This window comes from Penicillium cinerascens (genome assembly GCF_028974065.1).
Source record: "Penicillium cinerascens strain IBT 15544 chromosome Unknown contig_1_segment0_segment0, whole genome shotgun sequence".
NCBI classification, from domain to species: Eukaryota; Fungi; Ascomycota; class Eurotiomycetes; order Eurotiales; family Aspergillaceae; genus Penicillium; species Penicillium cinerascens.
The window spans coordinates 1,465,811-1,492,888 of record NW_026695287.1 but is presented as its reverse complement, the minus strand read 5'-3'; the positions used below and the strand labels follow the sequence as shown (position 1 = coordinate 1,492,888).

At 50.2% G+C, this 27,078-nt stretch overlaps 13 protein-coding genes across 13 annotated transcripts; 6 read left to right on the top strand and 7 right to left on the bottom strand.

Moving 5' to 3' along the window:
• The first annotated feature begins 191 nt into the window (after positions 1–191).
• On the top strand, positions 192–952 carry N7498_002106 (H(+)-transporting V1 sector ATPase subunit F). The gene is made up of 5 exons (XM_058449168.1): positions 192–309; positions 375–409; positions 482–515; positions 605–742; positions 807–952. Exons 1-5 carry the CDS (start codon positions 286–288, stop codon positions 945–947), a joined length of 372 nt encoding a protein of 123 aa, XP_058311512.1. The 5' UTR covers positions 192–285; the 3' UTR covers positions 948–952.
• Positions 953–1,663: 711 nt separating this feature from the next.
• N7498_002105 (ML domain-containing protein) lies at positions 1,664–2,315 on the bottom strand (the record flags this gene model as incomplete). Its single annotated transcript, XM_058449167.1, has 3 exons — positions 1,664–1,753; positions 1,808–2,024; positions 2,101–2,315. The coding sequence occupies 3 exons, from the start codon at positions 2,313–2,315 to the stop codon at positions 1,664–1,666; spliced, it is 522 nt and encodes a 173-aa protein (XP_058311511.1).
• A 956-nt stretch (positions 2,316–3,271) lies between these two features.
• N7498_002104 (Zn(II)2Cys6 transcription factor) lies at positions 3,272–5,024 on the top strand (the record flags this gene model as incomplete). The annotated part of the gene is made up of 2 exons (XM_058449166.1): positions 3,272–3,342; positions 3,392–5,024. The coding sequence occupies 2 exons, from the start codon at positions 3,272–3,274 to the stop codon at positions 5,022–5,024; spliced, it is 1,704 nt and encodes a 567-aa protein (XP_058311510.1).
• Positions 5,025–5,598: 574 nt separating this feature from the next.
• N7498_002103 (carotenoid oxygenase family protein) lies at positions 5,599–7,083 on the bottom strand (the record flags this gene model as incomplete). The annotated part of the gene is made up of 1 exon (XM_058449165.1): positions 5,599–7,083. One exon carries the CDS (start codon positions 7,081–7,083, stop codon positions 5,599–5,601), a length of 1,485 nt encoding a protein of 494 aa, XP_058311509.1.
• Positions 7,084–7,634: 551 nt separating this feature from the next.
• Positions 7,635–9,611, bottom strand: N7498_002102 (Amidase; the record flags this gene model as incomplete). Its single annotated transcript, XM_058449164.1, has 6 exons — positions 7,635–7,996; positions 8,064–8,247; positions 8,310–8,731; positions 8,790–8,931; positions 8,992–9,261; positions 9,333–9,611. The coding sequence occupies 6 exons, from the start codon at positions 9,609–9,611 to the stop codon at positions 7,635–7,637; spliced, it is 1,659 nt and encodes a 552-aa protein (XP_058311508.1).
• Positions 9,612–10,170: 559 nt separating this feature from the next.
• Positions 10,171–11,415, top strand: N7498_002101 (uncharacterized protein; the record flags this gene model as incomplete). The annotated part of the gene is made up of 3 exons (XM_058449163.1): positions 10,171–10,356; positions 10,416–10,882; positions 10,977–11,415. The coding sequence occupies 3 exons, from the start codon at positions 10,171–10,173 to the stop codon at positions 11,413–11,415; spliced, it is 1,092 nt and encodes a 363-aa protein (XP_058311507.1).
• Positions 11,416–11,752: 337 nt separating this feature from the next.
• Positions 11,753–12,814, bottom strand: N7498_002100 (uncharacterized protein; the record flags this gene model as incomplete). The annotated part of the gene is made up of 3 exons (XM_058449162.1): positions 11,753–12,020; positions 12,138–12,303; positions 12,349–12,814. The coding sequence occupies 3 exons, from the start codon at positions 12,812–12,814 to the stop codon at positions 11,753–11,755; spliced, it is 900 nt and encodes a 299-aa protein (XP_058311506.1).
• An 853-nt stretch (positions 12,815–13,667) lies between these two features.
• On the bottom strand, positions 13,668–14,474 carry N7498_002099 (uncharacterized protein; the record flags this gene model as incomplete). Its single annotated transcript, XM_058449161.1, has 1 exon — positions 13,668–14,474. One exon carries the CDS (start codon positions 14,472–14,474, stop codon positions 13,668–13,670), a length of 807 nt encoding a protein of 268 aa, XP_058311505.1.
• Positions 14,475–15,551: 1,077 nt separating this feature from the next.
• Positions 15,552–16,597, top strand: N7498_002098 (SDR family oxidoreductase; the record flags this gene model as incomplete). The annotated part of the gene is made up of 3 exons (XM_058449160.1): positions 15,552–15,860; positions 15,918–16,012; positions 16,075–16,597. 3 exons carry the CDS (start codon positions 15,552–15,554, stop codon positions 16,595–16,597), a joined length of 927 nt encoding a protein of 308 aa, XP_058311504.1.
• Positions 16,598–17,803: 1,206 nt separating this feature from the next.
• Positions 17,804–19,597, top strand: N7498_002097 (DUF3176 domain-containing protein; the record flags this gene model as incomplete). Its single annotated transcript, XM_058449159.1, has 3 exons — positions 17,804–18,249; positions 18,298–18,569; positions 18,813–19,597. The coding sequence occupies 3 exons, from the start codon at positions 17,804–17,806 to the stop codon at positions 19,595–19,597; spliced, it is 1,503 nt and encodes a 500-aa protein (XP_058311503.1).
• A 497-nt stretch (positions 19,598–20,094) lies between these two features.
• Positions 20,095–21,453, bottom strand: bgt2 (GPI-anchored beta-1,3-endoglucanase EglC; the record flags this gene model as incomplete). Its single annotated transcript, XM_058449158.1, has 1 exon — positions 20,095–21,453. The coding sequence occupies one exon, from the start codon at positions 21,451–21,453 to the stop codon at positions 20,095–20,097; it is 1,359 nt and encodes a 452-aa protein (XP_058311502.1).
• Positions 21,454–22,484: 1,031 nt separating this feature from the next.
• N7498_002095 (putative peroxisomal 3-ketoacyl-coA thiolase (Kat1)) lies at positions 22,485–24,018 on the bottom strand (the record flags this gene model as incomplete). The annotated part of the gene is made up of 6 exons (XM_058449157.1): positions 22,485–22,523; positions 22,580–22,691; positions 22,746–22,810; positions 22,864–23,712; positions 23,764–23,859; positions 23,914–24,018. The coding sequence occupies 6 exons, from the start codon at positions 24,016–24,018 to the stop codon at positions 22,485–22,487; spliced, it is 1,266 nt and encodes a 421-aa protein (XP_058311501.1).
• A 582-nt stretch (positions 24,019–24,600) lies between these two features.
• N7498_002094 (putative bifunctional fatty acid transporter/acyl-CoA synthetase (FAT1)) lies at positions 24,601–26,729 on the top strand (the record flags this gene model as incomplete). The annotated part of the gene is made up of 5 exons (XM_058449156.1): positions 24,601–24,886; positions 24,942–25,097; positions 25,152–26,298; positions 26,353–26,502; positions 26,558–26,729. 5 exons carry the CDS (start codon positions 24,601–24,603, stop codon positions 26,727–26,729), a joined length of 1,911 nt encoding a protein of 636 aa, XP_058311500.1.
• Between the last annotated feature and the right edge of the window lie 349 nt (positions 26,730–27,078).

Genomic DNA, 27,078 nt, shown 5'->3' with positions numbered 1-27,078 from the left:
AGCTGTTCCTCAGCAGCTTTGTCTTAGGCGAAGTGGTAGAAAGGCATCCAAAAAGAGCCTTGTCAAGTTGCAGAAGCCGATGATGCGGAACAAGGAAGTAAACAATCTGGGAAATTTGGAGAAGCTGATTAGTCAGCACGAGCTCTCCGCGATCAACCAGCGGCGAGCAGCGAACGACGCCGCCTTCGAGTCTCGACTGATTTGGTCTGTGTGCGTCCCTGCTTTGTTGTAGGAGCGTCTATTCTTGAATTCTTGCTGTCGTTTCCCCCCCCAGCTCCAGTCATCATGGCGTCGGCCGCAACCTACAAGGTACTGGACACCTGGTGCCGCGAACAAGCCCCTCCGATAGCATTGCTGACTCCCCTCAACTACAGGACCGGCAATTCCTCGCCGTTATTGGCGATGAAGAGTAAGTCACCCATAATATGGCTTTGCCATTACTACCAGCATCACTTTCAGCTAACCGAGACCCCGTCTTTAGCTCCGTTACCGGTCTCCTCCTCGCTGGCGTTGGAGTATGTACCCTCTGCATATCTGAAGCTGTCCTCTAGGGACCCTCGACTTCATATAGCCTGCGATATACTCATGCGAATGATCTCCACAGCACGTTACCGATGGCCCAGACTCCCAGCGAAACTTCCTCGTCGTTGACGGCAAAACCGAGACCTCGGAGATCGAGCGGACTTTCCAGAACTTCACTCAGGAGCGAAAGGACATCGCTATTATCCTGATCAACCAACATGTTCGTTCCATCTTTCCGTCTGACAATACAATGAGCTATCCGTGTCTAACACCGCCCACGACAGATTGCAGAGCGCATCCGCCATACCGTAGACACATTCACCGACCCCTTCCCCGCTATCCTCGAGATTCCTAGCAAAGACCATCCTTACGACCCCGAGAAGGACAGTGTTCTCAAGCGTGTGCGACGACTGTTCGGAGAGTAAAATCGCGGACAGAGCCACTTCAGCCTTGAGCGCAGCTAGCTCAAAAGGTATTTCCACATCATTTACGTGCTACTCAAATATTTTGATGACAACATCTACTGCTTCGGGGATGTGAATCGGCTTGCTTCAAGAGCTGAAACGGCGGGGCCGACAAGAAGCTTGAGAAGGAAGATACCCAACATGTCTGAAATTTGCATATACATAACTTCCACCTTTCAATAAAATTCTGGTATCGAAGTACTTCCAAGGTTGAAGATTTCTCCAGGCCTTGTGTATGTATCTACCTAGTGTTTCTGGGAAGGTGCTACAGACCGGTTTGAACATTTGGAGGCAACTTCGATGGCTGCAATGTGGAATTACTGGATCCTAAGGGTACGGTTGTGACGTATGTGATATTCCCTCGACAATCGTGTTTCAAGATGTATTAGAGACCGCGGCCACACGAGCAGGCTCCGGTCAAATTCAGAGTGAGTACACATGCAAAGCATAAACAGGATTGTAACGTAGTGATATCTGAACAAATTACGATGCTGAGAAAGTGACATAAAGATCAAGTGAGAGACGAAATCAGCTAGAGTCGTGACGAGACATAGGCGGAAGGCGTTGCTGGCGTAGAGAGGTCAAATCAAGCAAAGGTCACGAAGTCTTTGGAGTTGATTGAACAGAGAGGCCACTGGATGGGTGGATGCAAGGGTGCAAGGGGGTTTGGCAATCATCTAGAAGTGAAACTGGATATCGTCGGCCTTCAGGCAGGTGACCTGCTTCTGGTCCTTGTCGTAGACATCGGCCAAGACCGAGTATTTGCCCTGATCCATGTCAGCTTCACGGTTGCGGAATAGATCGTTCAACTTGGAACTCACCGGAGGAATTTGCTTTGGCAGATCCACTTGCTTGGTCAAAACCATATCACCCGCCTCGAGGGGGCACTCCATATCGACATTCTTGAGCTGATCACACAGATCAACAGTCTGGTGGATCAGGGAAATGAGACCCCATTTGACCTCCAGATTGACGGTAGCGCCCTTCACGATCCTCTCTTTGAGAGTACCGCTGGCCTTGATGGTGAGGGTCTTGCCACTGTTCAGTGAAGAGAAGCAGTTAGTCAAAATTATTTGTAAAGCAATGACGCAGAGATTCAAATGGTCAGACGTACGGCTCCGGGGGATTAGGCGAGAGATCCACCTCTTTGATCTTGAGGATATGGTTTGAGGGTTCCTGGCAAAACTCCAAAGGGTTGTCACCAGCAACGGGAAACTGGCGCTCCGATGTCTTGATCGTAGCCTGCGAAGGGTCGAAGATTGAGGGAAAGGAGGCTGCCGAGATCAAAGGCGCCGTGAGGAGAAGGGTAGCGGCCGATAAGAACTTCATGACTGCGACAGTTGTATTGGAGCTGAAAAGGGGCAGGTGTAGAGGCGACTAGGAATATTTATGTTCCTGGTAAGAAGATACCTTCAAAGGACTCAGAAGAAGGCTCAGTCTGGAGTCCGGAGAGGTGCAGACAGGAGAGAAGTGTTGGATCTTCATGGCCAGCGCCGGGGTCACTTGATGACGACTGGCACGTGATGTGTCTTAACCGTTTTGGGGATCGATCGCCGCGCCTTCTGTTCCTTGTATTCGCTGTGTACTCGTACCTGCAGCTCGGCGTGGGCTCTCTGCTTAACTTTGATGAGACAAAATCTCTTCCAGGATTACTATCTGTACTATCCGGTCTGAAGTTACCTGGAAATGCCCATTTCTTTTTAAAAGTTAAGACCCACCGTGCTCCAGTTCTTTATCAGTATATCTCTATCCGACTTTAGCCCAGCATTCTAAGTGGAGCCCCGTGACTTGCCCAGTGCTCGATAACCTTTTGAGAGATAAAAAGTACCGAGCGCCTGGGAGAACCAGCTATAGGAGATTCTCTCCATATCCCGGCGAGTTAAGGGATTCTTCTTCTCTTACCTTCGATGATCGCAAAATGGGTCGCAAGTGTCTTTTTGGGGCTACCTACGTATTTCACTAGCTGATCACTACCTCAAGGCGGTCTAGCTGAACTGGGGCAACACCGCTATCGATATGCAAAGCCCAACTCAGGCTTAACTATTTTCCACGGGTATGGATTCACAAGAACGAAAAGGACGAGGGTAGACTAACTTCCTGCTTACCTTTTGGCCCCCAACCTTTTCCACTCACTTATCTCCTCTAGTCGGTAGTAGCGTAATCATAATACTTGGCATTACCCTCAAATTACCTAACCATGGATATTCAACTCGGAATACACTAATCCCTTCTGAGCTTCCATGTCTGACACCCACCGGACCACCACGAAGCTATTTGCTTAAGGCATGGATGCTCACACCTCAACCGGCCGCCGCATAGGGGCTGCCAAATCTCGATCGGGGTGCAAAACCTGCAAGTAAGTTCTGTTGCCTTGTGTATGCTTAGGCACTGACCGCTGGCCCCAGGATCCGCCGAGTCAAATGTGACGAAGAGAGACCGATATGTTTTCGCTGTTCTAGCACAGGGCGACAATGTGAATACAAGGGCAGTCGGGCACTTTCTTTGGCTCTTCATACACCGTTTGCTTCAACGCCCGGCTACGCGCTATCATTCTCCCCAAATACAGGGCAACGAGAGCGTCGCGCATTTGAATACTACTTTCACCATGTGTCACCCCACCTCGCAGGTGGGATGGGTATAGATTTCTGGACAGGTGTTGTTCCGCAAATCTGCCGCAGCGAGCCCGCGGTATGGGATGCGATGATTGCAATTAGCGCATTGTTCGAATATCCCAACCAGTGTTTGGACTTTCATTTCCTGAGTGATCGGCGAAATAAGGCATATTCGCTCAGCAATGTCCAACAAGATGCCTTGACATGGTACTCGCGATCGATCTCCAGCGTTCACTCGCAGATCCAGCACGGGAGGACGGATCCGTACATTGTCCTCATCAGTTGCGCACTGTTTATTTGCGTGGAGACGATTCAAGGACGTATGGAGGAGGCCTTGGAACTCTATCGACAGGGTGTTAGTTTGATTCTTAACCTCCGCGCCCAATTGGTCCATAGAGGAGTATATTTCGAGAAAGCTGCACTCTTGGAGCGCAATGTTTTTCCTTTGTTCCTGCGAATGGGCATACTTTCCCTCACAATCTCAGGAACTCAGCCACCTAGTGAGCTTCTTGCCCTTTTCAAAGCAGGCATCAACACCGGCGTTGCATCTGTCGTTTCTGCAAGAAACAATATCGTCGTCCTAGCTGCGGAAACAATGCTCTTTGAGCGCGAGGCGACCTTACACCTCAGGGAAGTGGGAGCAGAATCTGCTGTCAGCGCAGAAATGGTTGCGAAAAAAGAAGCGCTCCGAGCCCAACTTAACGAATGGCACCAGGGATACACCAATCTTTGCCAAAGCAACAGCCCTTCATCTACTGAGCCCATACACCTGGAGCCTATGCTGCTCATATATCACGCTGCGGCATTGATTTGTGTGACCGGATGCTTAAGACAACAGGAAACTGTTTACGATGTCCATTTCGCAGACTTCAGCACTATCGTCGAGCACTCTACTGTGATTCTCGGAGACTCATCAGGTCCAAATGGTGTGCAACCCCCATTCACCTTTGAGATGAATGTAGGTGTTCCTCTCGCTGTGACTGTGTTGAGATGTCGTGATCCAGGCTTGCGGCGGAGGGCTTTAGATCTAATGCGACGAGCGCCTCCAATACAGGGGTTCTTTAAAAGTACCCCTTTGGCTCATTTGGCGGAAAATTTGATGAGGCTGGAGGAGAGTTACAGCCTTGCCTCGAGACACGGGAATACAATGGCGATTTCTCGCAATATTCTCGACAATAATGATTCCCTTGGTCTACCAGTCGCCACGTTACAAGCAGCTCTCATACCTGAAGAGGCCCGGGTACATGACTATTCCATTTTCAGGCCGAATGATTATCAACCTCCTTGGATCACCGAGGAAGAGATCGCACGATTTGGTCTTGGTCCGAATCAACTTTATCTAGGGTTTTCAACAAATCAGTACGACGTGGAAACCAGCACTTGGCGGCCGAATTTTCAATGCATACCATTGGAGGGCTACTTATAATACCCTTTCTTTGCTCCCATGCCTCGTCTTCACCTGCATCATGCGAGATTCACTATGTCATTTCTCATACCTTTCATGATTACTTTTTTGTTCTTTCCATCAATTGACAAGATTTATTGTGGTCTTATCGGATGGATGTCAGTACATAAACAGCCTGAAACTTGGCGAAGACAGCTACTATCAATATACAATAGCATGACCATGGCCACGCTTTACTTCTCAGATCCTTGCCATAACTAGGGCCTTAATAAGAAAGCGCTGGTCATCCAGGGATTGCCGGATATTATGAATTTGTTTCGCTACTGGAGCATTTCAATACTCTTATGACGGTAGCATCGAAACTTCAGTGCAGTTGAACGAGACCTTCTTTATGCGCGTGACTAATCAAGTATTTCCAAGCTCTGGAGACGAGCTGTGCCGGTAAGCTAACTGAATATAGAGTTACATATCGATCGGAAAGACAAATTTGAGAATATTTCAACAACATCCAACTCAAATGGCCCCATAGCCCGCAACGAGTTAAGATTCCTTTCCCAATAGAGTCTGTACTGAGCGAGGACCATGGTAAGTGGTACTAGACCAGCGGCATCAGGGCTCCCTGATTACTGATGACAGGCTTAGTGATCGTTCTCACAAGACTCGCCTTCCTGGAAAGAAGGGACGCGTCAACCCAATTTCCGTGCACCTGCGCCTTGACATGCAGGGGAAGTTGAACGATCGCAATAGGTTTTTCGAATTCCTTGGTGTCGATGATGACGAGGTGACACCCGTTGGCAGCACGTTGCTCGACCATGCAAATAACCCATCCGTCGCCCTCAGGTGCACTGGAAGTACGGGGGATGAAGATCGGCTCTTGTACAAGAGAATCATCTCCGGCGTAGAACCAGCGGGTTTGGTTAGACTTATGACTGTGCATTGCAAGGCCATTCAGTCCGTGGAAAATGTTTTTGCCCCCATCTGATCTGTCGGGAATGAAGACATTTAGAAGAACGAATTCATGATCGCCCGTCATAAATCGCTCATCGATGCGAGGGAATTCTGAAGGTACATCGAGAATAACTTGCGGGTCCGACACGGTAGATCCGCTAGGCTGATTCAGATCAATTTCCCAGCGCACGAAATCTGCTTTAGCATCCGGGGCTGGCATCTTCCCGTCCTCCGGTGGAAAGAAAGGGAACGCATTATCATGAACCCTGGATGACTCGAAATAGACCATTCCATCTTTTCCCTCCCATGCGCCCCCTGTATGAATGGTCATACAATTTTTCCAAGAGTATACCCTGTACTCCCCTTGTTTCCAACCGGCCGGTAGTTGAGTACTCTTCCTCCTTGGAACCGCTATAAAGGTTGCTGGCAAGTCGTAGTTCCAGGCCCAGTGGTGCTTCCCAGCTTTCAAACGCTCCAGCTTGGCCTCAAATGGCCAGAGTACGAGAACAATCCAGTTCGGCGTGATAACACAGTCATGAATGAAGGCACACCAGGGTGATTCAATCCATTGCTCGTCGTGTTTCTTCCCGTCCTTGTCAAGGGAATATATAACTATATCTTTGGTGGCGAGGCCTTTGGCTTCATAGCCGAAGACAACAAGCTCGCTGGTGTAAGGATCGATCTTTGGGTGGGCCGTAAACGTCTTCGCCTTGATCTGACTTCCAAATGGATCATAGCGCAATGTCTCGAGAGTATCCGGATCTATTTCGTACGGGAGAGCACTTTCTTTCAGAGCCAGCAGGCGATTGGCCCAATAGACCAAGTTCGTGTTTGCAGTCGAGTCAACGGCAGATCTCACGCAAGGATGATGTGTGAAAGGGTTTCGGTAGAGGCCAAATAGCGCTTTGTTGGCACTTCGCTCAAGCTTATAGCGTTCCGTCTCGATGTACTTTATCTTCATATCAACGTGCCCATTGAGAATCCGAAATGCCGAAACGTTGCCATCACCATCGAGGGGAACATTGTTGGGATCTGGAGGCACGAATGGATCACACATAACTCGGTAGAAAGTCCCATCGATGGCGGCCGGGATATCACCGAAGGTGACTAGGTCGCTGACCTCGCCCTCCATTCGACAAGGTATACCGGAGCCCGCGAGGTCAAAAGCGAGAGGCCATTTCGAGGCTAATCCTGAATATTCAGATGTGGATGCCATCGCAGTGCTAATGTCCGATGTAACTCGGTTCTCTGTGGATTTCTCCGACGCAAAATATTGAGTGTTGGGTGCATGGTGCAGAGTGCAGGGTACAACGTGAAGCCTTTATATAACCCGAGTAATGAATAGAAAGAGATTTTGCTCGCCCATGGCTCCTTTTCGGCAAATGCATGGTATTGAGAACAGATTATCTCGGGTGCCCATGGGGAACACACGGCGGGAGTGGAGGTGGCGAAGGTATGAAGGTTACAGTAATACGCTTCATTAAACTCGGTCTCAATCTTTTCGGTAACCTGAGAAGAAAAATACTCAGTACCATTCGGTGGAGGATCGCTAATACAGCTCCGTGACTCTCTTTCCCCCACCCCCAACTCCGCCCGGCTAGACCGTACTGCCGGGAAAGGAAAGCTTTGAAAGAACAGTCGGGTATACCCCAAAAGTGAGTTCCAGTTGCCTCGGGTTCGTTATCAAGCCAGACAATCAACAAACGGCAGACCAATCTTCTCCTTTATCTCCTTAAAAGCCTGCAACAACTTTTCCTCCTCCAGCCTCTTGGCAACAATTTGCAAAGAGACAGGTGCACCCACCTGCTTCACCGGATCATAATGCTCGTGCGCCCAGCTATCGAATTCGTTCTTCGGAGTATAAGTGATATCTTTGGCGTCTCTCTCGGGATCAACCTTGGTAACTGGGAATACGAGGGCCGGATAATCCAGCAGGTTGAATAAAGAGGTGTAACCCCAATATCTCGAAGTTCCATGCAGGGGCGCGGGCGTGGGGAATGCGGGGCAGATTATGACGTCCATTTCCGGCGCGACACTGTTCCATTCTGCAGCGGTAAAAGTCAAGTCAGCTCAGAGTAGCAGAAATTTCAATATAGAAGGTCCTGTACTGACCCTGCAAGTAGGCGTAGCGGAACATTTCCCTCTTGCCAGTCCAGTCCCACACGCCCTGGTGGCTAAGTTCTTCAATACCGGGAGTATCCCGCAAAGTCCAAGCCGTGAGCGGGTTAAAGGGCTCTCCGGAAGACTCAACGTGTTTGGCAAATGCCTTACCACCATCTGGAGCATAAAGCCTGGTCTATATCAATTTATCATTTAGCACAGCTCATACCAATCATGAAAGTGATCCAGAATACTCACAAGAATCTCCAGGGCCTCCTTCTGCTGATATGCCTTCCACTCAATAACATCAACGCCTTTCGCCAATTTGAGACGCTCAACCACTTCATTCAAAGCCCTTGTGACCGCTGGTGCGGGGGTAACAACACCATCGGTCCACATCACACCGACAGTCAAATTCTTGCCATCCTGATGAATGTAATTTTCCTGGTCCCTCCACGGGATTGGGAGCACCATGGAGTTGTTGACCCAGGGCCTTGATTCGATTATAGTCTTCATGAAAATTTCAACGCCTCCTAAAGTCGGTGAAATAGGCCCTAGTGTTCCGAGGATTGTCTCACAGCCGCGGCAATATGCGGAGCCTCCGACCGGTGGGAGTCGGCCGGTTGATGGCTTCAGGCCATAGAGACCACAATTGGCGGCAGGAGAGCGGATACTACCCCCTGTCTTGGTGGTTAGGATTATAGCAATATATCAGGGATAACGTGGCTGGAGACATACCGATGTCTGAGCCAATTCCAAGGGGGCTGCCGTGTAGGGCTTGCAGGGCCGACTCTCCGCCAGAAGAGCCTCCAGGTGTGAGAGCAGTGTTGTGTGGGTTGGTTGTGGTGCCTGTGATGTTGCTACAGGTTTCAAGCATCATCTATTCGAACAGCAAAATGAGTCATGAATTAACAAAGTTTGTATATTGAGGTCGACTTACCAATCCCTGTGGCTCGGTCGTTCTCGCATAAACAACTGCACCTGCATCCAGAAGGATCTTGACGATATTCGCATCATCCGGGCTCGTCCGGTCCAGCCAACCAACGAATCCAGCAGACAGGTCTCGTCCCTTAATGCCTACATGTGCCTTGATGCTAATTGGCAGACCGTGCAGCGGACCGGAGGGCTTTCCATGCTTGGCGAAATAGTGGTCGAGCTCTTTGGCGCGGGTAATGGCACGCTCGGGGAGAAGCTCGTAGACGCAATTGGTCTAAACACGTAAGGAAAGCTTAGATTCGAACACTCAATATACTTGCTGGGAGAATCTGCACCATCACTCACCAACTTGTGGGCGATTGCAGCCCGGCGTAAAAAGGCATTTGTGACCGCGGTCGCAGTTAATTTCCTCGCTGCGATGGAAGCTACCAGGGCTTCAGCAGAGCTCTCTGTGATAGCCTGATCCGTCTGCGAGAGGTGCTGTCTGGGGACATCGATCACCCTGGCAGTATTTGTACCGGGGAGGACAGTGGCATCGACCTTCTCGATGGAACGATCGCGTATTGCTTGGGCCTGGCGGACAGATTCTTGCCAGGAAGGCTTCTGTTGAGGCACCACGGTCATTGTTCCAGCTGGGGAGTGTGTGGCCTCAGGTATGTGTTGATTCGATTTTATTTTGCAGAATACAGCTCTACTGTAAGTGACAGGTATATATAAAGGACGGTATACGAAGTCTTTTCGACGCGGGGCATTCGAGCCGCTGCGTCCTCCCGAGCAACCGACTTCAGGTCCTGGCCCCTATGTTGTATCTCCGCCGTTGATTGGAACAGGTGCAGCAGTGCAATCCTGCAGTCAAACTAGGCCCACCGGCTATACCCGGAGATCCGACGGGACGCCCAAAGGGCAGCGGGATGTGGTGGATCTGCGATCGTCGGACGGGAAGCTTTACGTCGCATGGCGCCATATTGGCAATTTGGCATGTGGGTCGAGTATAGCATCAATGTGACATAACTAGAGAGAGTTTTCTTTTGTGCGCTCGCGGGCCGATAATTGAATTTGGGCATCTTGGGTAGTTGCAGTCTGAGTTAACCCAATCTTTCCAGGCTGTTTTCTTGTTCATATAATAGGGCTCTTGACTTTTGAGTATGAATTAGCGACCCCCCCTGGACCCCATCGACTAATTATGGCTGACCACAAAGAGGACTTCGGACAGACGCTATGGGTGGTCAACACAATCTTCATTGTACTAGCCACGTTCGCCGTTCTCGGTCGCTTTGCAGCTCGACGACTGCGAAAGCTGCCCCTCGGAGTAGATGACTGGATCATCTGCGTGGCCCTGTTCTGGGACTGGCTATTGTACGGGATATCTGTGAGATGTAACTAATCCTACGATGATGACGATGATGACGAATCCAATTTCCTTTCAAGTATGCGGACACTAATACTTACCTTCTCCCAGGCCGGATCAATGGCCTCTGCAAGCACCGAGCAAAACTCCCACCACAGGAAGTCGTCGTTTTCGAGCAGCTCCTTTACTTCTTCAATATTTTCTACGTGCTGGGCCCCCCGAGCGTGAAGCTCTCACTGCTCTTCCTCTACCAACGTATCTTTAAGCGCCCTTATTTCTTGCGCATGGTATACGGCATGATCGCATTGATCTCTACGTGGGCAATTATCATGCTCTTCCTCGCCATCTTCAATTGCAAACCCATTAGCGCTTTTTGGACACATGAGGGTACCTGCCTCAATTTCAAACAGTTCGCCATTGGCTACGCAATCGTGAATATCATCACCGACTTCACGATCTGGTTGATGCCGATTCCCTGCGTGTGGCAGCTTCAGCTTCCGAAGCTGCAGAAGGTAGCTGTGTCGCTGATTTTTGCGTTGGGCCTCTTGTAAGGATATCAATTTTTTTTCTGAAACTAGAAGACAAAAGACAGGCGAGTGCCGGCGAATATACCTTACTAATAATTTTATTTTCTCTTGCAGTGATTGCGCCGTCGCTATGGCACGCCTCCTCATCTCAATGCTCGTCTTGGGCAAATACGACTCCACATGGCTCTACGCAAAGGGGTACATGTGGTCCATTATCGAAGTATCAACAGGCATTATCTGCACCTGTCTCCCAACAATGTGGGTACTCTTGAAAGCAACCTTCGGTGGCAAATTTGCAAGGATCTTCGGCATGTCCAGTGAAAAGACCGGCCGTCAGCGACCTAGCAATACACCATGGTCAAAAGCAAAGGAGGGTAATGAAACTGGGGCGGTGATAGGGGTGAAGGCCTCTTCCAGCAGGCATTGTGCGGACATGTTTTCGGACTTACGTGATCCGGAGTGGGATGCGAGCTCACGGCGGATTCTAGTGATTGAGGAGGTCAGTGTTGAGCTTCAACCAGTGAAACAGACGTTGTCTGTAAATGCAATATGACGTCTTTGCTTGAATTCTATATGAGAAATGGGTAATGTACTATTCGTTCGCCAATCGGAAGTTCTTTGAGACATTTTAAAGAAAGGGCTGCTTCCATGTTGAATTGGTAGCTGGTGGGAATGCATAGTTTATGGTAAATCATACCAAAATTCTGACAGAATACATCGCCACTCCGTATCAAGTTAATAAAGCAATGCAAGCATCCCAATAAGGGGATCCACGCTTTGTGGAGGTTCTCACAACACACATGTATATGGTCCATGATGAAATTTGCAAAGGAGAATGTCTAGCTTTGTAGGAGATGCTGGACTATAACTCATTTTACTGATTGTAGGTTTCAGTTTTGCTGCATCAGGAATTCTCCGACGACTCTAAAGACTTTCTCTGTAATCTCCGGGCTCTCCAGGTGGCACATATGTCCGGCGCCTGAAAATGTGATCCATCGTACGCGAGGTATGTGGTCAAAAAATGGCACTGTAGTTATATCGTGCGAGGTGTCAAATTCGCCGTTATACACAAGCGTCGGCACGGCAATTTGATGTAGGCGCGGAATGCAGGTCCAGTCCCGGAAGGAGCCCGTGCAATTGAAAGGTGATGGTCCTGATCTGAAGAAGAGTCAGCGAAATCGTGAGCAATGCCGGTAGTTTAAAAGCTGGATTTATGAAAGAAGAAATATTTGAACTAGCGTAGAAGGCTCCAAAAATGATAAACAGTAAACTGACATTGTCTCCCGAACGGTCTTGTCCTCACTCATATGCTTGAAGGCTGGTAGAATCTCCTTCGGTGGAAAAGGCTCCGCCCGACAGAAGTAATTGCGGAAAAACACGTCCATTGCATCTTTAAAGCGAGCACTCTCAAAATTGCCTTTCTGCTCCTCTTCATCAATCGCTAATTGCACATCAGGTGGCAACTGTCTGCGAATGATTTGCATACCCTGTAGGGTTGTTTGAGTGCTGGCTATACCACTAGCGAGGACTAGTCGTTGCAATCCCTGGGGTTGGGTGGTTGCGAAAGCAGCCGCCATTCTACCACCCCAGCTATGGCCCAGAATATGGTAGCCTGGCCCGTCCCGAAGCTGAAGGGAATCGAGCAGGTTGTCCAACTCGGCTAGAAAAAGACTTTCCTGCCAGAAGGACTTGTCTCCAATAGTTTGAGGTAGATGGGTGGAAGCGGCACAGCCGATTTGGTCATAGAATACCACGGGAATACCGAATTGTTCCCATAGGCGGCTAAAAGAAAGAAGATACTCATGGCCAGAGCCTGGGCCACCGTGAAGTACAACCAGCCGAGGCGAGTTGCTCGATAAGTCACCAATGATCTTGTAATAAGTGTGGCCTGCAATGTCTATGTGCGGAATTTTGAATGGCACGGTACCTTCTCTCTGGTCGTTGTCGGCCATGACGCTCCAGAACTACCAAAGCAGATATCAGTCAAGAGGGAAATTGAGCACTGGTAAAGGTATGTATTAGATAACCCGAGCCGCTGTAGTTCCCCGCAAGTTTGGAAGGAACCCCAGCTTATTAGTACTTTTCGGATTGACCAGCTATAGTGATTCCTCAGCCTCCGGCCAATTTTGCCGGCGATAAGCACGTCTGTTCTATTGGCTCAGAATTCTATTTTTAGGTTTTTACTTCGTCGTTTTGCTAAACAGTGATCATCAGGCTGAAGCTTTCTGCGGAGAACATTAGGCCACCGGCACTTCCCTTTTTTCTCAAGTCAATACTCGCCCCAAGTCTGACCACAATGGTGTTTAGAATTGGCCCACTTATACAGCAAGGTATGCATATATAGTGAATCTCCGCTATATATCATTAGCAGAGAAAAAGAGAGCCCTAGACGTAGTAGGTCAAATATTCCTTGTAAGTAACTGACTGATCATTTATGTCAAAGGTTAAACCTGCTTATTTCTTTGCTATAAGGATTGAATATCACAGTCGAATGTATGCCGCTCGGCGACATGAATACCCTTCTTCATGTGATGAAGGAAATTATGACAGTAAATGTCTAAAAAATAATAGAGCGCAAATAATTCATTGTCCAGCAAGAAGAGGAATTATTAACAAAAGTGGGAGAGGTAATGAAGGGAGGGTGAGCAGAAAAGCAGAAAGAAGGCTACTATGAGAAAGGGCTCTCTAGCTATGTCTCATGATTTACACCGTATTGGGCAGACTTCTTAACCACATTCTACTAGTTGCTAGATCTTCATATGTATCGGCTCAATTGGTTGCCGCGGGACATAACCGATCGCTTCGTTAATCCGAAGCCCGGAGGTCGACATAGACTTTGGCAATGTTGACATTCGCCGGTCGGAAAGGATACAAAACTTCCCCAGAATCATTCTTCTCCTCGAATGTCATCGTGTGAAACTGCCCGATGACCATCCCCTTGAACGGCTTCGGCGGGAACGACCACACCTTTTGCACACCCTCAGAAACAGTCTCGATCTGGATACCACGAAATCCTTCCGCGGCCGAACGTCTCATCATCTCTTCAGCCAAAAGCCTCATAAGTCCACGGCCGGAATAAGATTGAACGGTGCTTGTAGCGTTGCGCATCAGGACTTGTCCGCGGCCCGTGGGCTTCCATGATGTAGGATCACGCTGGTCTCGCTCCGCGAGGGCGCCGTAGACTTTTTCAAACAAAGGTAGCGCTTCTATCAGAGGTTTTATCTGAGCCATGTCCAGCTCGTCGATGCCATCGTAGGCCATGGCAATTGAGACTAGTGGAAAGTCCATTTGCTCTGCCAGCTCGCTTTCGGTGGCACTCTCATCCTCCAGATTCCAGTACAGCTTGCCCCCGGTGGTCGCAGACTCTGGTCGCTTCCACTGGTACTCTTTGTCGAAGATACCAAGGGACTTTCCCGAATCGATCTGGTGCTTAATTATATAGTGAGCAGCTCGAAAAGTCTGATAGGCCCGCTTCGTTTTATTCTCAGGGTAGACAACCGGCCAGAGCGCGGAGTTGAATACGTTTGTGTAAAGGCAAATCGCCCGGGCCCATTCCTCATGTTCTGGTCCAAGAACGCGGATTTCATACCGCGATGGGAGAGAGGGGGCCATTTCGGTCAAATTTGAGAAGCGTACAACAAATGACGAGAAGTAGAAAGGCAAAAAAGATACGAGGCGGCTATTTATGCTCGATTTTTCAGCTGGGGCTATCTAGTGCTACAGTAAGCGTCTCCTCTATTAGTGCTTACCACGTTGTCAGTCAGCCGTTTCTTTCCCTGTGCACGGAGCTAGCTGCACCTCCGTTCCAACTCTAAACTGCGTGACTTCGGCACAGGTAAACAGACCGTGACTCAAACGCCAGAATGCCATGGAGTCACGGCGATCGAGGGGTTGATCGTTGCCTAGAGCCTCCGCCATGAATTCATTAATCAACAAAGCTTCGGCGAGGCTGCGTGCGGATGCCAAGTGACGAATGTCTCAGCCCCCCGAGGTTATACCCAATGATATATCGCCATAGCCCAGCCGAGTGGTCTGTGCGGCCAGCGCGGCGGGACCCCTGCTCACACGGGCGACACCCACCTAAATATTGATCGAGCAGAAGCCAATATACTCTGTTCTATTTGAAACGGCGAGGAAAGTCTACTTGGTCTGGGTGTGGGTGATTGAGGTGAGAGTGGCGGGATTAAGCGTGAGAAGTAACACCTAAGGTATAAGGCCCATCATCCTGGGTGCTACATACCCACGTTACCTAGGGCGTGAGTTCGTATCACACAGGGTGGCTTACCAATAACTCTCGCCCCGCCCGGCTCCCCAGGTACAAAGTATATCCTGAGAAGTTATCACGAATAGACCTTCACCTTCACCTTCACCTTTACTCTGCCCTCTCCTAAATCGATAAACTGCGCTTTTAGCTACTATTGAATATATAGGGCAAACATCTAAACAAGATTCAAGGAATGAGCGAAAGTTCCCGTATCAGGGGGATTTAAAATTGTATGTGATTTAGTTACGTTAGTTAACTAGTTAACTAGTTAACTTAAATTAACTAAAAAAGCATGCATACAAATGGTATTTCTCGCGAATCTTATAAATGTTAGACCAACATTTAACCTCGTCTGAATCCTTCGCTGATCCCTTGAAGCCTTTGTTTCAATACATAAGCCTCCGTCCTAATTCCAGCATATCGAAATGACGCTCAAGTATTTGATTATGGGCGCTACCGGCGGCCTTGGTTCCCAAGTCCTGTCCTTCCTCGTTGCCAATGTGCCCAGTACTGAATATGCCGCGGCATCTTCGAAGGAAGAAAATCGCTCAAAGTTCGAGGCCCAAGGAATCGCATTTCGCAAAGTCAATTACGATGAGCCTGAATCTATGGAAATAGCATTCGAAGGCGTGGAAAACCTTTTGTTTGTGAGCACAAACACATTCGATGTCGAGAAGCGGCGAAAGCAACATCAAAACTTCATCGATGCCGCCAAAAGATCCCATGTTGGCCACGTACGTACAAAACGTAGCTCTGAAGATGAGATAAGTCTAACAATTCTTGGGAAATAGGTTTGGTATACTTCTTTGGCTTTTGGTGGTTTGCGCTCAGACTCCAAAGCCGATGTGCAGCAGGCTCATTTGATGACCGAGGAGATGATGCGGCTGTGAGAAACCCATCTGAAGTGCTCTACTACGCCTCATGGTGTTATTGACTCTGTTCTCTTAGATCTGGCATCAACTTCACATCAATTCGCGAAGGACTATACGCCGATGCTTTCCCAGTCTTCCTGGGATGGTACCCAAGCACGTCAACTATTTACCTTCCTTCGGACGGGCCTCTAGCCTTGACCTTGCGAGATGAGCTGGCGGAGGCCACAGCCCGACTTATGATTCGTGGTGGTTTCGACAGACAAATTGTCTTATTGACAGCCAAAGAAACAGTGACTTTCACCGAGGTTGTGAATCTGATAAACGAGATCACAAATAGGAAAGTTCACTTTCAAATCGTTCCACCGGATGAGTTCGTTCGGTTAAATGCCAACAACGATGAGGGAGGAAAGCCAGAAGGATTTTTCCGCAAGCTACTTACATGGCATGACGCGATTGCCCAGGGTGAAGCTGGTGTGACTGATCCCCTTATGGCAGACCTGTTGGGCAGGGATCCGACCTCACCTCGGGAGGCTATTACAAAGTTTTTGATGGAGGATCGGGACTATGAGTGGCACCAAAATTATGCAAATCGTGCTTGATAGAGCTGATGCTCTTTGAGCGCTCAAACACTCCCTATGAGCTTAGATGCTAGGGGAAATGCCTTTGTCGTACAGGGGGACAACGAACATATATCGAGTTTTCCATTAGCCTCCAGGGGGTGAGATAGTCATTGATAGACACCAACTCATGATTTCAGTTTTTAAATCGTGCCCCTAGCCTTCCCTTTTCTCTCAAGCTACCTGCATTACCTTGGGTATCAACCCTACCCCTCTCTTTTAGATATGTTTAGATGACGCCTACGCTAAGAGATAAAGGTTATTTTCCTGTCTATAAGAATAGCTCCATAACCAGACTGAATGATATTAAAGCTTTTAATTTCATTTACCTCCTACTATTCGATCGGCGGCTTTGTGTGGCTTAAGCTCTAGGATAAGTACGCAAAGGGATAGAACTGATAGATTTATTCTGGTATTTGGGTGAGGACGACAAGCCACCACTGAAGCGTCTGGGCTTTGTGTCGGCTAGTCGATGTGAGAGCTAGAGCAACGTCGATCTATCTTGATGTAGGAGCAGTGTCAGTGGTATTATTGGCGGCTGCAGGGTTCATAAAAGTTTAAAGTATATCCCCTTTGGGTACCTTTTTAAGCTCTTCTTTCGTCTAACTGATATTGTACCCTAGCTTAGGAGGTTCACACAATCGTTCTATATATTTTAGAATACGCAAAGAATTTTATAAACATGCCGAGACCCTTCGCTTAGTGCTTAGGTGGAGAATATTTAAATGGGTGATAAGCCACCTAAAGCCGCTTGAATACGGTGGAGAGCCGCTCACACCCAAACCGTGGGCGCTAGGTGACCACCACCATGCTTATTGCAGTCGAATGTTTTCCTTTTTCCTCATTAATTTTTCAACATTCAGTGGTTCGCAAAGAACCCTGCGTTTCCATGAATGGGTCAAAGACCCGCCGAAAATTCCCTAAACGGCCCAACCTAATAGGTGTTCCTGTCAATCGCGTGGGTCTTTATCAAGGACCGTCTCCAGCGCTAGCCTACGGCGGTAATTGATTTGCTCAAACCTCGAAATAGTTCTCCGCGAATTTCGGCCCTAGTTTCACTCATCAGCCGTATGAGGAAACTCGAGGGCAGCTCACTTGATTCTGTCCCTAGCCAAGTTTTTTCACCCTAGATTCCTCCTTGCCTTTCTTCATGATCCCGAAGTGTATCCTTCTGGGCTTGGGACGAGGATGGAGCACAACAAAGATGACTATCGTCTCTCATACGTGAGACTCAACGAGGCAATGGAGACGGAGCATAGACCGCGACCATTGTCATCTGCGGAACAGGTCTTCTTGCAGTCTCAGACACATCCATTCTGGGGTGCAAGCTGGACCCTGGAAATCCTGGGGTGTCTTACATCTATCTTGTTTTTGGTTGCCATTATCGTGGTGCTCTTCAAATTTGACGGAAGGCCAATGCCCGACTGGCCGCATGGCATTACGCTCAACGCTCTCATATCGGTGCTTAGTACAGTCATGAAAGCCACAATGGCATTTGTCCTGGCCGAGTCTCTGGCTCAGCTCAAATGGTCATGGTTCCGGGGTGGTAACAAATTGAGCGACCTTGCCCTCCTCGATGCCGCCAGTCGTGGAGCCATGGGCGCTCTTGTCGTTCTTTTCCGTTTCCTACCTCGGTAAGTTCGCAAAGCTTCAATAAAGTTTCTAATACTAATCAGTCACAGCCATCTGGTGACATTTGGTTGCTTAGTCTATGTTATAGCCTCGGCCGTGGATCCATTCACTCAGCAGGTGATCGGTATCAAAACGCGGGCTGTCCATGCCCCCGGTCTGTCATCCATCCAAGTCTGTAACGCTAGCAAATATACCGACTACAGCGAGGGCGCCGGCCCCGGAATGAACAATGTGCCCCTCAGCACGAATGGTGCAATTTATTCCGGCCTATTCCAAACGGAGGCCCCAAACAGTAATAACATCCTGGCGAGCTGCCCGACTGGTAATTGCACGTTTCCCCAATATCAATCGCTCGGATTTTGCAGCCGATGTGCCAATATCACCGACTCGCTCCATCTCAACAAGACATCGTTCGGCATGACCATGAGCACATACAACTACAAACTACCCAATGGATTATCCTTCAGCACCGCCTAAAACATGATGTATATGATGAATGCGACCAGCGGCCTCGACCTTTTGAAAATTAACACAAATGGATTACCACTCATTCTCAACTTCACAGCAATCTCATCTCCAGGCTACGGAGTCCCACCTCAAGTTCAAATCAGCGCCACGGAGTGCGCTCTCTACTTCTGCGTCAACACCTACGAAGCAAGAATTACCGAAGGTGTATTCTCCGAAACCCAGACAGCAGTCGCAACTTCTTCTAATACTTCAACATCCTGGACCGTCTTAACCGATGACTTCTCAATCACGCCGGATACGTGCTATTCCAACGGTACCCGCTTTGAAAAGCCGTACAAGAACCCCGAAGACTGCGTGTACCAAGTCAATTGGCTAAGCCGTCTGGCTATGCAAAATTCATTGTTCCCTTTAATGGAAGGGAAGGGCTCACTATTCATGAGCAATCGACCGAGTTGGACTCCGGGGACCGCTGAGGCTATCTATGGCGAACAAGGAAACCTAACAGACATTACATCGATGTTCGACAGCATGTCATCCTCTCTGACCTTGAACGCACGATCTAAAGTCTGCAGGGCATCGGTCAATGGAACAATATGGACCGTCCAGCCATTCGTTCATGTGCGATGGAAGTGGTTGATTCTTCCCGGTGCTCTGGTGGTGCTCAGCTTGATCTTCTTGGTTATCACTGTCATTCACACTCGGAATCAATACATCTGGAAGTCTTCGCCTTTGGCCCTCTTGTTCTCGGATTTGTCGGTGGATAGCCCGACCCCGTTGAAATCTAGTCCAACGTTGAGGAGCATGGAAGATACCTCGAGACAGATGGAAGTTTGGTTGGAGAGTTCGGCGGAGGGGGTCAGGTTGAAGGCGGTTCCTACTTAATATCTGACCTAGTATTGACTGCATGTATCTTATATCCTACGTCAATTGTATATACTTCCCAAGGGTTCAACTGCCAATCCGAACTCTTTCAGTGTTACCCTTGGCAATATATAGGGGCTCCTAGCAGAGAGAGTGAGAGCTGGGGGCAAAGAAAGGCAACCTAGGTAACCACCATAGGAAGGCCATTTGTTGGAGCTCAAAATGCCCTTGGCGCCACATTAACTCATAAGTAGATAAAGAAGTATAGGAACAAACTACGACAGCGAGAAAGTATTCACAGAAATATTGCAGTAAACTCCAATTCTATTTTACATAAGCTTATAGAACGAAGTGCCAAAGCCAAGATCACGCCGGAGTCAAGTGTATTTCTAAAATGTACAATAAACGAATGATTGAAAGGAATATCCATAGTAAAACGCTCAACCCGGCACGGAAACGGTTCTAATATAAAATGTCCTAGACCCCGTCACTCCGCATATACGTAAAAAGCAATGTCTTTAAACAGCGATGCCGAGGACGACGGCGGCAACAATGGCGCCGAAGACCGAGCCGGAGGCGCGGCTGGCGGAGTTGAACTGGGTGGAGGAAGCAGAGGCGGCGCTGCCGGAGCTGGAGCCGGAGCTGGAGCCGGAGCCAGAGCTGGAACCAGAGCTGGAGCCGGAGGAGCTACCAGCGGAGGAGCCGGCAGAAGAACCGGAGCCGGAGCTGGAGCCGGCGGCCTTGGTGGCGGAGGTCAGGGGGGTGGAGGAAGCGACAGAGGTGGTGCTGAAGCTAGAGGCGCCAGTGTCGCTCGAAACGGAGCCAGAGGAGGCACCGGTGGAAGAAGCACCGGTAGAAGAGGCACCCGAGGTGGAGCCAGAGGAGGAGCTACCGGAGCTGTTGACGGCAGACTTCTCGGAGCCGGCGGCAGAGCTGGAGCTGGTAGAGTTGACGGACTTGCAGCTCAGGTCGTACAGAGGGGTGGTGTTGGAGGGGCCGGAGGTGACACCGAAGCTGGGGCTAGCACCGGCGTCGTCGAGGAGGTACCACCAGGTGTTGGTGTTGCCAAGCAGGGGGCAAGCAACCTGGTTCCAGTACTCCTGGGCGTTGGCAATGGAAGCAACAGCGTCACCCTCCTTAGGACCGCTGACAGGCCAGCCGGTCTCGGTGATCCAAACCTCCTTACCCTTGGCGACACTCTGGGTCTTCTGGACGGACTCCTCAAACAGCTCCTTGGCGTTGTCGATGCCGTTGGCCATGGTGAGCTGGAAGTAAGGGTAGCCATCAAAGCCGAGCCAGTCGAGAGCGTCGATGACGGCGGCATTGGAGCTGTTGGTCCAGGCGTCCCAGGTATCGACGTGACCGATGGAAACACCGCTCAGGCTGGTACCAGCAATGGCGGCGCGAACCTCCTTGATGTAATCAACAAGCTCCTCGGGCCCAAGACCGGGACCGGCGCCGGACTTGGAACCGGTGACGGAGTTACGGTACATGTCCTCACTGCCAACGGAGATACCGATAACCTGCTTGCTGAGGGAATCGTACTTTCCGATGGCAGACTTGAGAGCAGCAATCTCGTTGGCCATGTTGCCACCGGACGCCCAGAGACCCAGCAGAAGGGAAGTGTCCTCGGAAATGGCGGCGGGGATAGCCTGGATGGGGTCATTGGTGGTGCCGCCTTGGATCATGGTGTAAAGACGAGCACTGGTGAAGCCCGAGGTGCCGACAAGGTTCTTGGCGGTCTGGAACTCGGTCTCGTAGTCGGCCTGGTACTTGCTGCTGCCGTCGACGTTGGTGGAGCCGTAGTTGAAGCCCTGGTAGGCGGCCTCAGCGGTGGCCAGCGCCATGGCGAAAGCGACAACCTGCTTGGAGAACATTATGAAAATAGCGAAAGACTGTGTATCAAGATAAAATATAAAAGGAAAAGTCCAAGGAATGGCAGGAAGGTATGGAAAGAGAGGAGGGAAGAACGAAGGTGACAAGGAAGGATGAAGAAGGAAGAATCAGGAGACGGAATAAAAGCTATGTACTGCGGAGAAATAAAACCAGGCCGAGACAAGTGCGGACGTTCTAGGCAACGCCACCGACCGCAAGTGGAACCATGGTGGACCGGGACACGTTTGCTTGTCTCTCCATCGTCCATGGCGATTGGATGGTCAGTTCCAAAAATAATTGGGCATCCAATGATCGCCCAGGGGTGGAGATGTGTCCGGCGGGTTTTCGTCGGAGCCTGATGCGCCATTCGCTATCCCCGGATGTCTTTTCATCGGTCCCGGTCCTCCAAGGGATCAAAGTTTGCGTTCGTGGAACCTGAACCAGCTCGGAAATCCAACGTCTATGTGTTGCAAACTGTGGTTCATCAGACCCTTGGATTCAGTCCCTTACGGTCCATGTCCCTGAGCGACGGGATGCAAATTCGAGACTGAACCAACCTCGCCCGGGTACCTCGGCATCGGCGCTGCGGCCTGCGCACGGTTTTGGGAATCATTGCAGCAGTAAATTGACGTGTCTTTATGACAAAAGTTATTTAGGGATCGGGGGTTCGATCCTTTCAGAGGGACCCCTTGTGTGATGCGTCATGTGCAGAAGTGCATGGAGGATCTTTACTCAGCGCACAAATTTGAGGCCGACTGCGCTAAGCCCTATCGGGTAGGTGTCGGGAAGGCCATGAGACAATGACACCTTACGTTTCAGGCATAAACTTGTGTTGTGGCGAAGCCGAATCGAGGCCGGCCGATTCCTCGGCCGAACCCCGATCGGCCCAACGGCGATACATAGTGGCAAGGGGTTGACGCTGGGATTTTGTGCAGGATCTCCGAGGCAGTTGCTATTTGGATCATGCAAATGATAGTTTGTGACTATATACAAGATTATGGACCGGCAAATGCAAGCAACAAGACCCGGGAATTTAATGCTCAGATACAAAGATACCAGCCATGCCCATGCCCTGTGAGCCAAAATTAGTATATGTTGAAGAGAGCGAAAAGGGGTAGAAAGACATACAGTTCCCACACACATCGAAGTCACTGCAACGCGCTTGTCTTGGCGACGTAGCTCAGCCAAAGCAGTGACCACTTGCCGAGCTCCGGTAGCACCGAGAGGGTGACCAAATGCACTGTCCAGGTCAGCCCCTATTCATCATTTCCGTGATACTAAATTGGGAACTTACATAGCACCACCACGCGGGTTCACCTTGGCCTCATCTAATCCCAGCTTGTTCACACAGTAGACACCCTACGTGAAGATGTCAGAAACGGAGACCCACAAAGGGTAAAATCTAAACTCACCATAGAGGCAAATGCCTCGTTGATTTCAAAAACGTCAATCTCATCCTTGCTCAAGCCGAACTTGTTCAAAATCTTGGGGATAGCCAGAGACGGACCAATGCCCATGATTCTCGGCTCCAGTCCAGCAACGGTAGCACCGCAGAACTTTCCAACGATGGGCTGGCCCAGTGCCTGAGCCTGCGACCGCTTCATCAGAACCAGCGCAGCAGCACCGTCCGTGATCTGGCTGGCATTGCCGCCAGTAGTGGCACTGGGCTGCCATTGAGGGAAAGCAGAACGGATTTTGCCGAGACCCTCGGCAGTCGTACCGTAGCGGATACCGTCATCCCGGTCAACCACGATATCCTTGACTTGGCCAGTCTTGGCATCCTTGATCTGGGTCTTGATAGGAACGATCTCATCCTCGAACCAGCCGGCCTTCTGCGCGTGCTCGGCCTTCTGGTAGCTACCCGCAGCAAACTTATCATGCTGCTCCCGCGAGATGTTAAATTGTGCCGCGACATTTTCCGAGGTCTGGCCCATGGGGAAATAGTTCTGCGACGCGGTCGGGTGCGAGCGAATACGCTCCGCCATCTCAGGCGCACCACCGTCGGCGTTGGTGCTCATGCTTTCGGCGCCCACCGCGATGCCGACATCGATCGATCCGGCGATGATCTGGTTCGCGATGTTCTGCACGGCCAGCAGGCCCGAGGAGCAGAATCGGTTGGTGACCGAGGCGGCGGTGCTCACGGGGAACCCGGCGGCCAAGACGGAAGAACGGGCAAGGTATGCGGCGCCTGGCGCCAGGCAGTTGCCGACGCAGACATCTTCGACGAGGTTGGGGTCGATCTTGGAGTTTTCGCGCACGGTCTAATCGGGTCAGGTTCATGTAGGGAATAAATAAAGCTGCAATGAACTCACGGTGAGCAGGGAGATCAGAAGGTTATCGACGGTGGTGTCTTTGAATCCTCCCTTGCGGGCCTTTGTAAGTGGCGTGCGCGCGAGATAGGTGATAACCTATTACCCAGTTAATTGACCGAGCACGATGCATAGCTCGAGGTAAATACATACCACGTCATCGGGGTTCTTAGAGAGAATCTTCTGCTTAGCAGCAGAAGTGCTCGAAGGCGACAGCTGCTTTGCAACCGAGTTCAACCGCTGCTGTGGTGAAGACATGACGGTAGTTCGGGACGGGGAGTTTTTTGGAGGAACGAGATAGCAGCGCGGACTTCTTTTCTATTATTTGGGGTCACCGAACGCGGGGCAAATGAACCGCGGCTATTTTGCACTTGTGAGCGGCATCAATCGGACCAACTCTTCATCAAAGACACCGGACCGACTCCCACCATCAATGTTGAACCGACAGAACCGACTGAAGTGCCGTCGCTGTCCATCTCCCGATCGTACGATACCGTAATATTCTGGTCCTCGGCCCCGAATCATGGTCTACTATTGGTGGATATGATGTAAGTTACAGATGTTTCGCGTTACGGAATACCCAAGTGCCGTGGGGCGTAACCCACGCGGCCACCTAGCGTGGGGAACCTTCGGGTCGATGACCGCGCAAATACTGGGGATTCCCGTATCAAACAATGGAATCCACCTCGGTGCAAACGTTGGGATACCAGCTCGTCTTGTAAGGAACGGCAGATTGAGACCGACCAGCTTCCGTTTTGACGCTGTCGATCTGGGGTAGCTCTTTATAATTATCCAGCTGTCGCGTCCCCCAGTCGCAGAGTTGAACGGCTCTTGAGCGCAATGGAATTCCTCTCTGAAGCTGGCGTGCCCGCCGTGGCTATGGCGTCGGCCCTTTCGGTGGCTGCTGGTGCCTATTTAAACGCAAAGCTCTCGATTTCCACGGATGTATCCGCCATCTTGAACGATAGGGCCTTTGGAAAGCGCCTCGGAGAGCGCATCGGCCAGCTCGGCGAGTCGGCCACGATCTATAAGATGCTTGAGCGGGTCGTCGAAGTGGAAGGACAGGGAGATGCAGATGCTCTCTGGTTTGAACACAAGACCTGGTCGTACGTCCAATTGAAAGAGTGTCGGTGCCCCTTTCGCCAGCCTTTCCTTGCAGTGCCTAACTCGCTATTCTGTAGTGGTCGACCGGTTTGCAGCTCTACTACGTAGCCGAGGGGTGAAGTACGGTGACTTTGTGGGTGTCTACACGACGAACTCGCCTGAAATGGTGGTTACGCTCTATGCGCTCTCAAAGCTGGGTGCGGTGGCCGCCATGATCAACACCAATTTGCGGGGTCAGTCATCGCTATCCCCGAGACCTACCCAATGGCAACTAACATAGCTTTTAGACGATACATTCATTCACTGTCTCAATGTCTCTGGCTCCACATCCATCATCTCCACACCCGATCTGTGCCAACACGTTTGTGTCGACTTGCCACATTTGACATTCAATCTTTCTTCATTCGATGGCGTTGAAACTGGTGCGTCGGAGCTTGTCACTTTTGCCAGTCTCCAGCAATTCTCTCCATTTGGACTACAAGCGGCCAAACGTGGCCTCAAAGATCTCACAGCCTTGATCTATACATCGGGAACGACAGGAAAGCCGAAAGCATGCGCCATAAGAAACATGATGGCCCTCATCACCTCCACGGCTCTGTCAGCAGACGCCAACAACAGATCCAAATATTACCCCATGCGAACATACTGTTCCCTCCCGCTTTTCCATGGCACGGCATTTTTCACTGGATGCTGTTATTCCGTTGGAAATGCCGGGACGCTTTGTCTGAGACGCAAATTCTCAGCGTCCCAATTTTGGAAAGACGTTCATGACTCGCGGGCGACACGAATCCTCTACATTGGTGAACTATGCCGATATCTCCTGGCCACTCCACCTTCTCCCTACGACAGCAACCATAACTGTATCGTCGCAGCGGGCAATGGCCTTCGAGGCGAGATCTGGGAACGCTTCCGCCAACGATTCGCCGTGCCCGAGGTGCGCGAGTTCTACCGCTCCACTGAGGGGTTGGCCAAGTTCGACAACCATGGAGTCGGCGCCTGGGGTGTCGGCAAGGTTGGTTTCTCAGGTCCCATTCGCCGGTTCCTGGAGGATGACACGTTCATCGTCAAATACGACACCGAGACCGAGATGCCCTACCGTGATCCCAAAACTGGATTCTGCATTCGCGCTAGCTTGGGCGAGGAAGGTGAGGCGATTGGTCGTGTGCGTGATCGGGGACTGTTGACGGAATACTTGCGCAATGAGGAGGCTACGGAGACAAAACTACTTCGTGATGTCTTTGAGAAGGGGGACCTTTTCCAACGCACGGGCGATCTTGTACTTCAAGATCATTTAGGATGGATTGGTTTCCGCGATCGTGTTGGTGACACCTTCCGCTGGAAGGGTGAGAACGTCAGTGCAGGTGAGATCCGCGATCATATTTGCCGTATTGAGGGTGTCCACGATGCCGTGGTGTATGGTGTAAAACTATCTGCGTGAGTTTGGTCTTGTCAATATTGTCGAGGGGTTGAAAACTAACGTGTTACCAGATACGATGGACAAGCTGGCGCCGCTGGCATCACCCTGGAGGATCACTCACAGTCGGTTGAACTTAAGCTCATGTCAAACCTTTACACTGAGCTCAAGAAGAAGGGCGTTCCTTCATACGCTCTACCTCGCCTAGTCCGAATTACAGAAAAGTACGTATGTTCCCGCTTTACAACAAGGCAAATTGCCTAACACACTTTACTTTAGGGTTGCTACCGGTGCTACCTTCAAGCAAGCAAAGGGCGATCTGGTAAAGAAGGCATGGGATCCTCGCAAGGGTGGAGAGGGTGACACGATGTACTGGCTGAATGGCACAAAGTACCAAAAGCTGGATGACCAGGGCTGGTCACAGATTGAGAGCGGCAAAGCCAAGTTGTGATTTGTCAAGTTCGACGAATCTCCCCTGTAAACAGATATTGCAATACCATCCCAACATCTTCCCCATGAAGAATGGAATAAGGTGACAGTCCAGAGCTTAAGACAGTTTCGAAAGCAGGAACTGAGTGGCAGTGTCATCGCCGGCCATGTAACCAACATTCAACCACAGCACAGTAGACCTGAGTCTCATTTTTGCTACCAGGAGTATGTCGTGCTCGAATTCTGGATATCATTTCAACTCTATCTGTGGGTCCATTTTATCCACGTTGAAAACATGATCATAGCAGGATATCAATGCCAATATGTAGGGGAAGGAAAAGAGATAGGAAATACAAATAGCGGTCACTTGC

Coding starts and splice junctions, on each gene's coding strand:
- N7498_002106 (XM_058449168.1), top strand. CDS start 286: ATGGCGTCGGCCGCAACCTACAAG. Junction 410..481: donor GCCGTTATTGGCGATGAAGA/GTAAGTCACCCA, acceptor CCCCGTCTTTAG/CTCCGTTACCGGTCTCCTCC. Junction 743..806: donor TTATCCTGATCAACCAACAT/GTTCGTTCCATC, acceptor CGCCCACGACAG/ATTGCAGAGCGCATCCGCCA.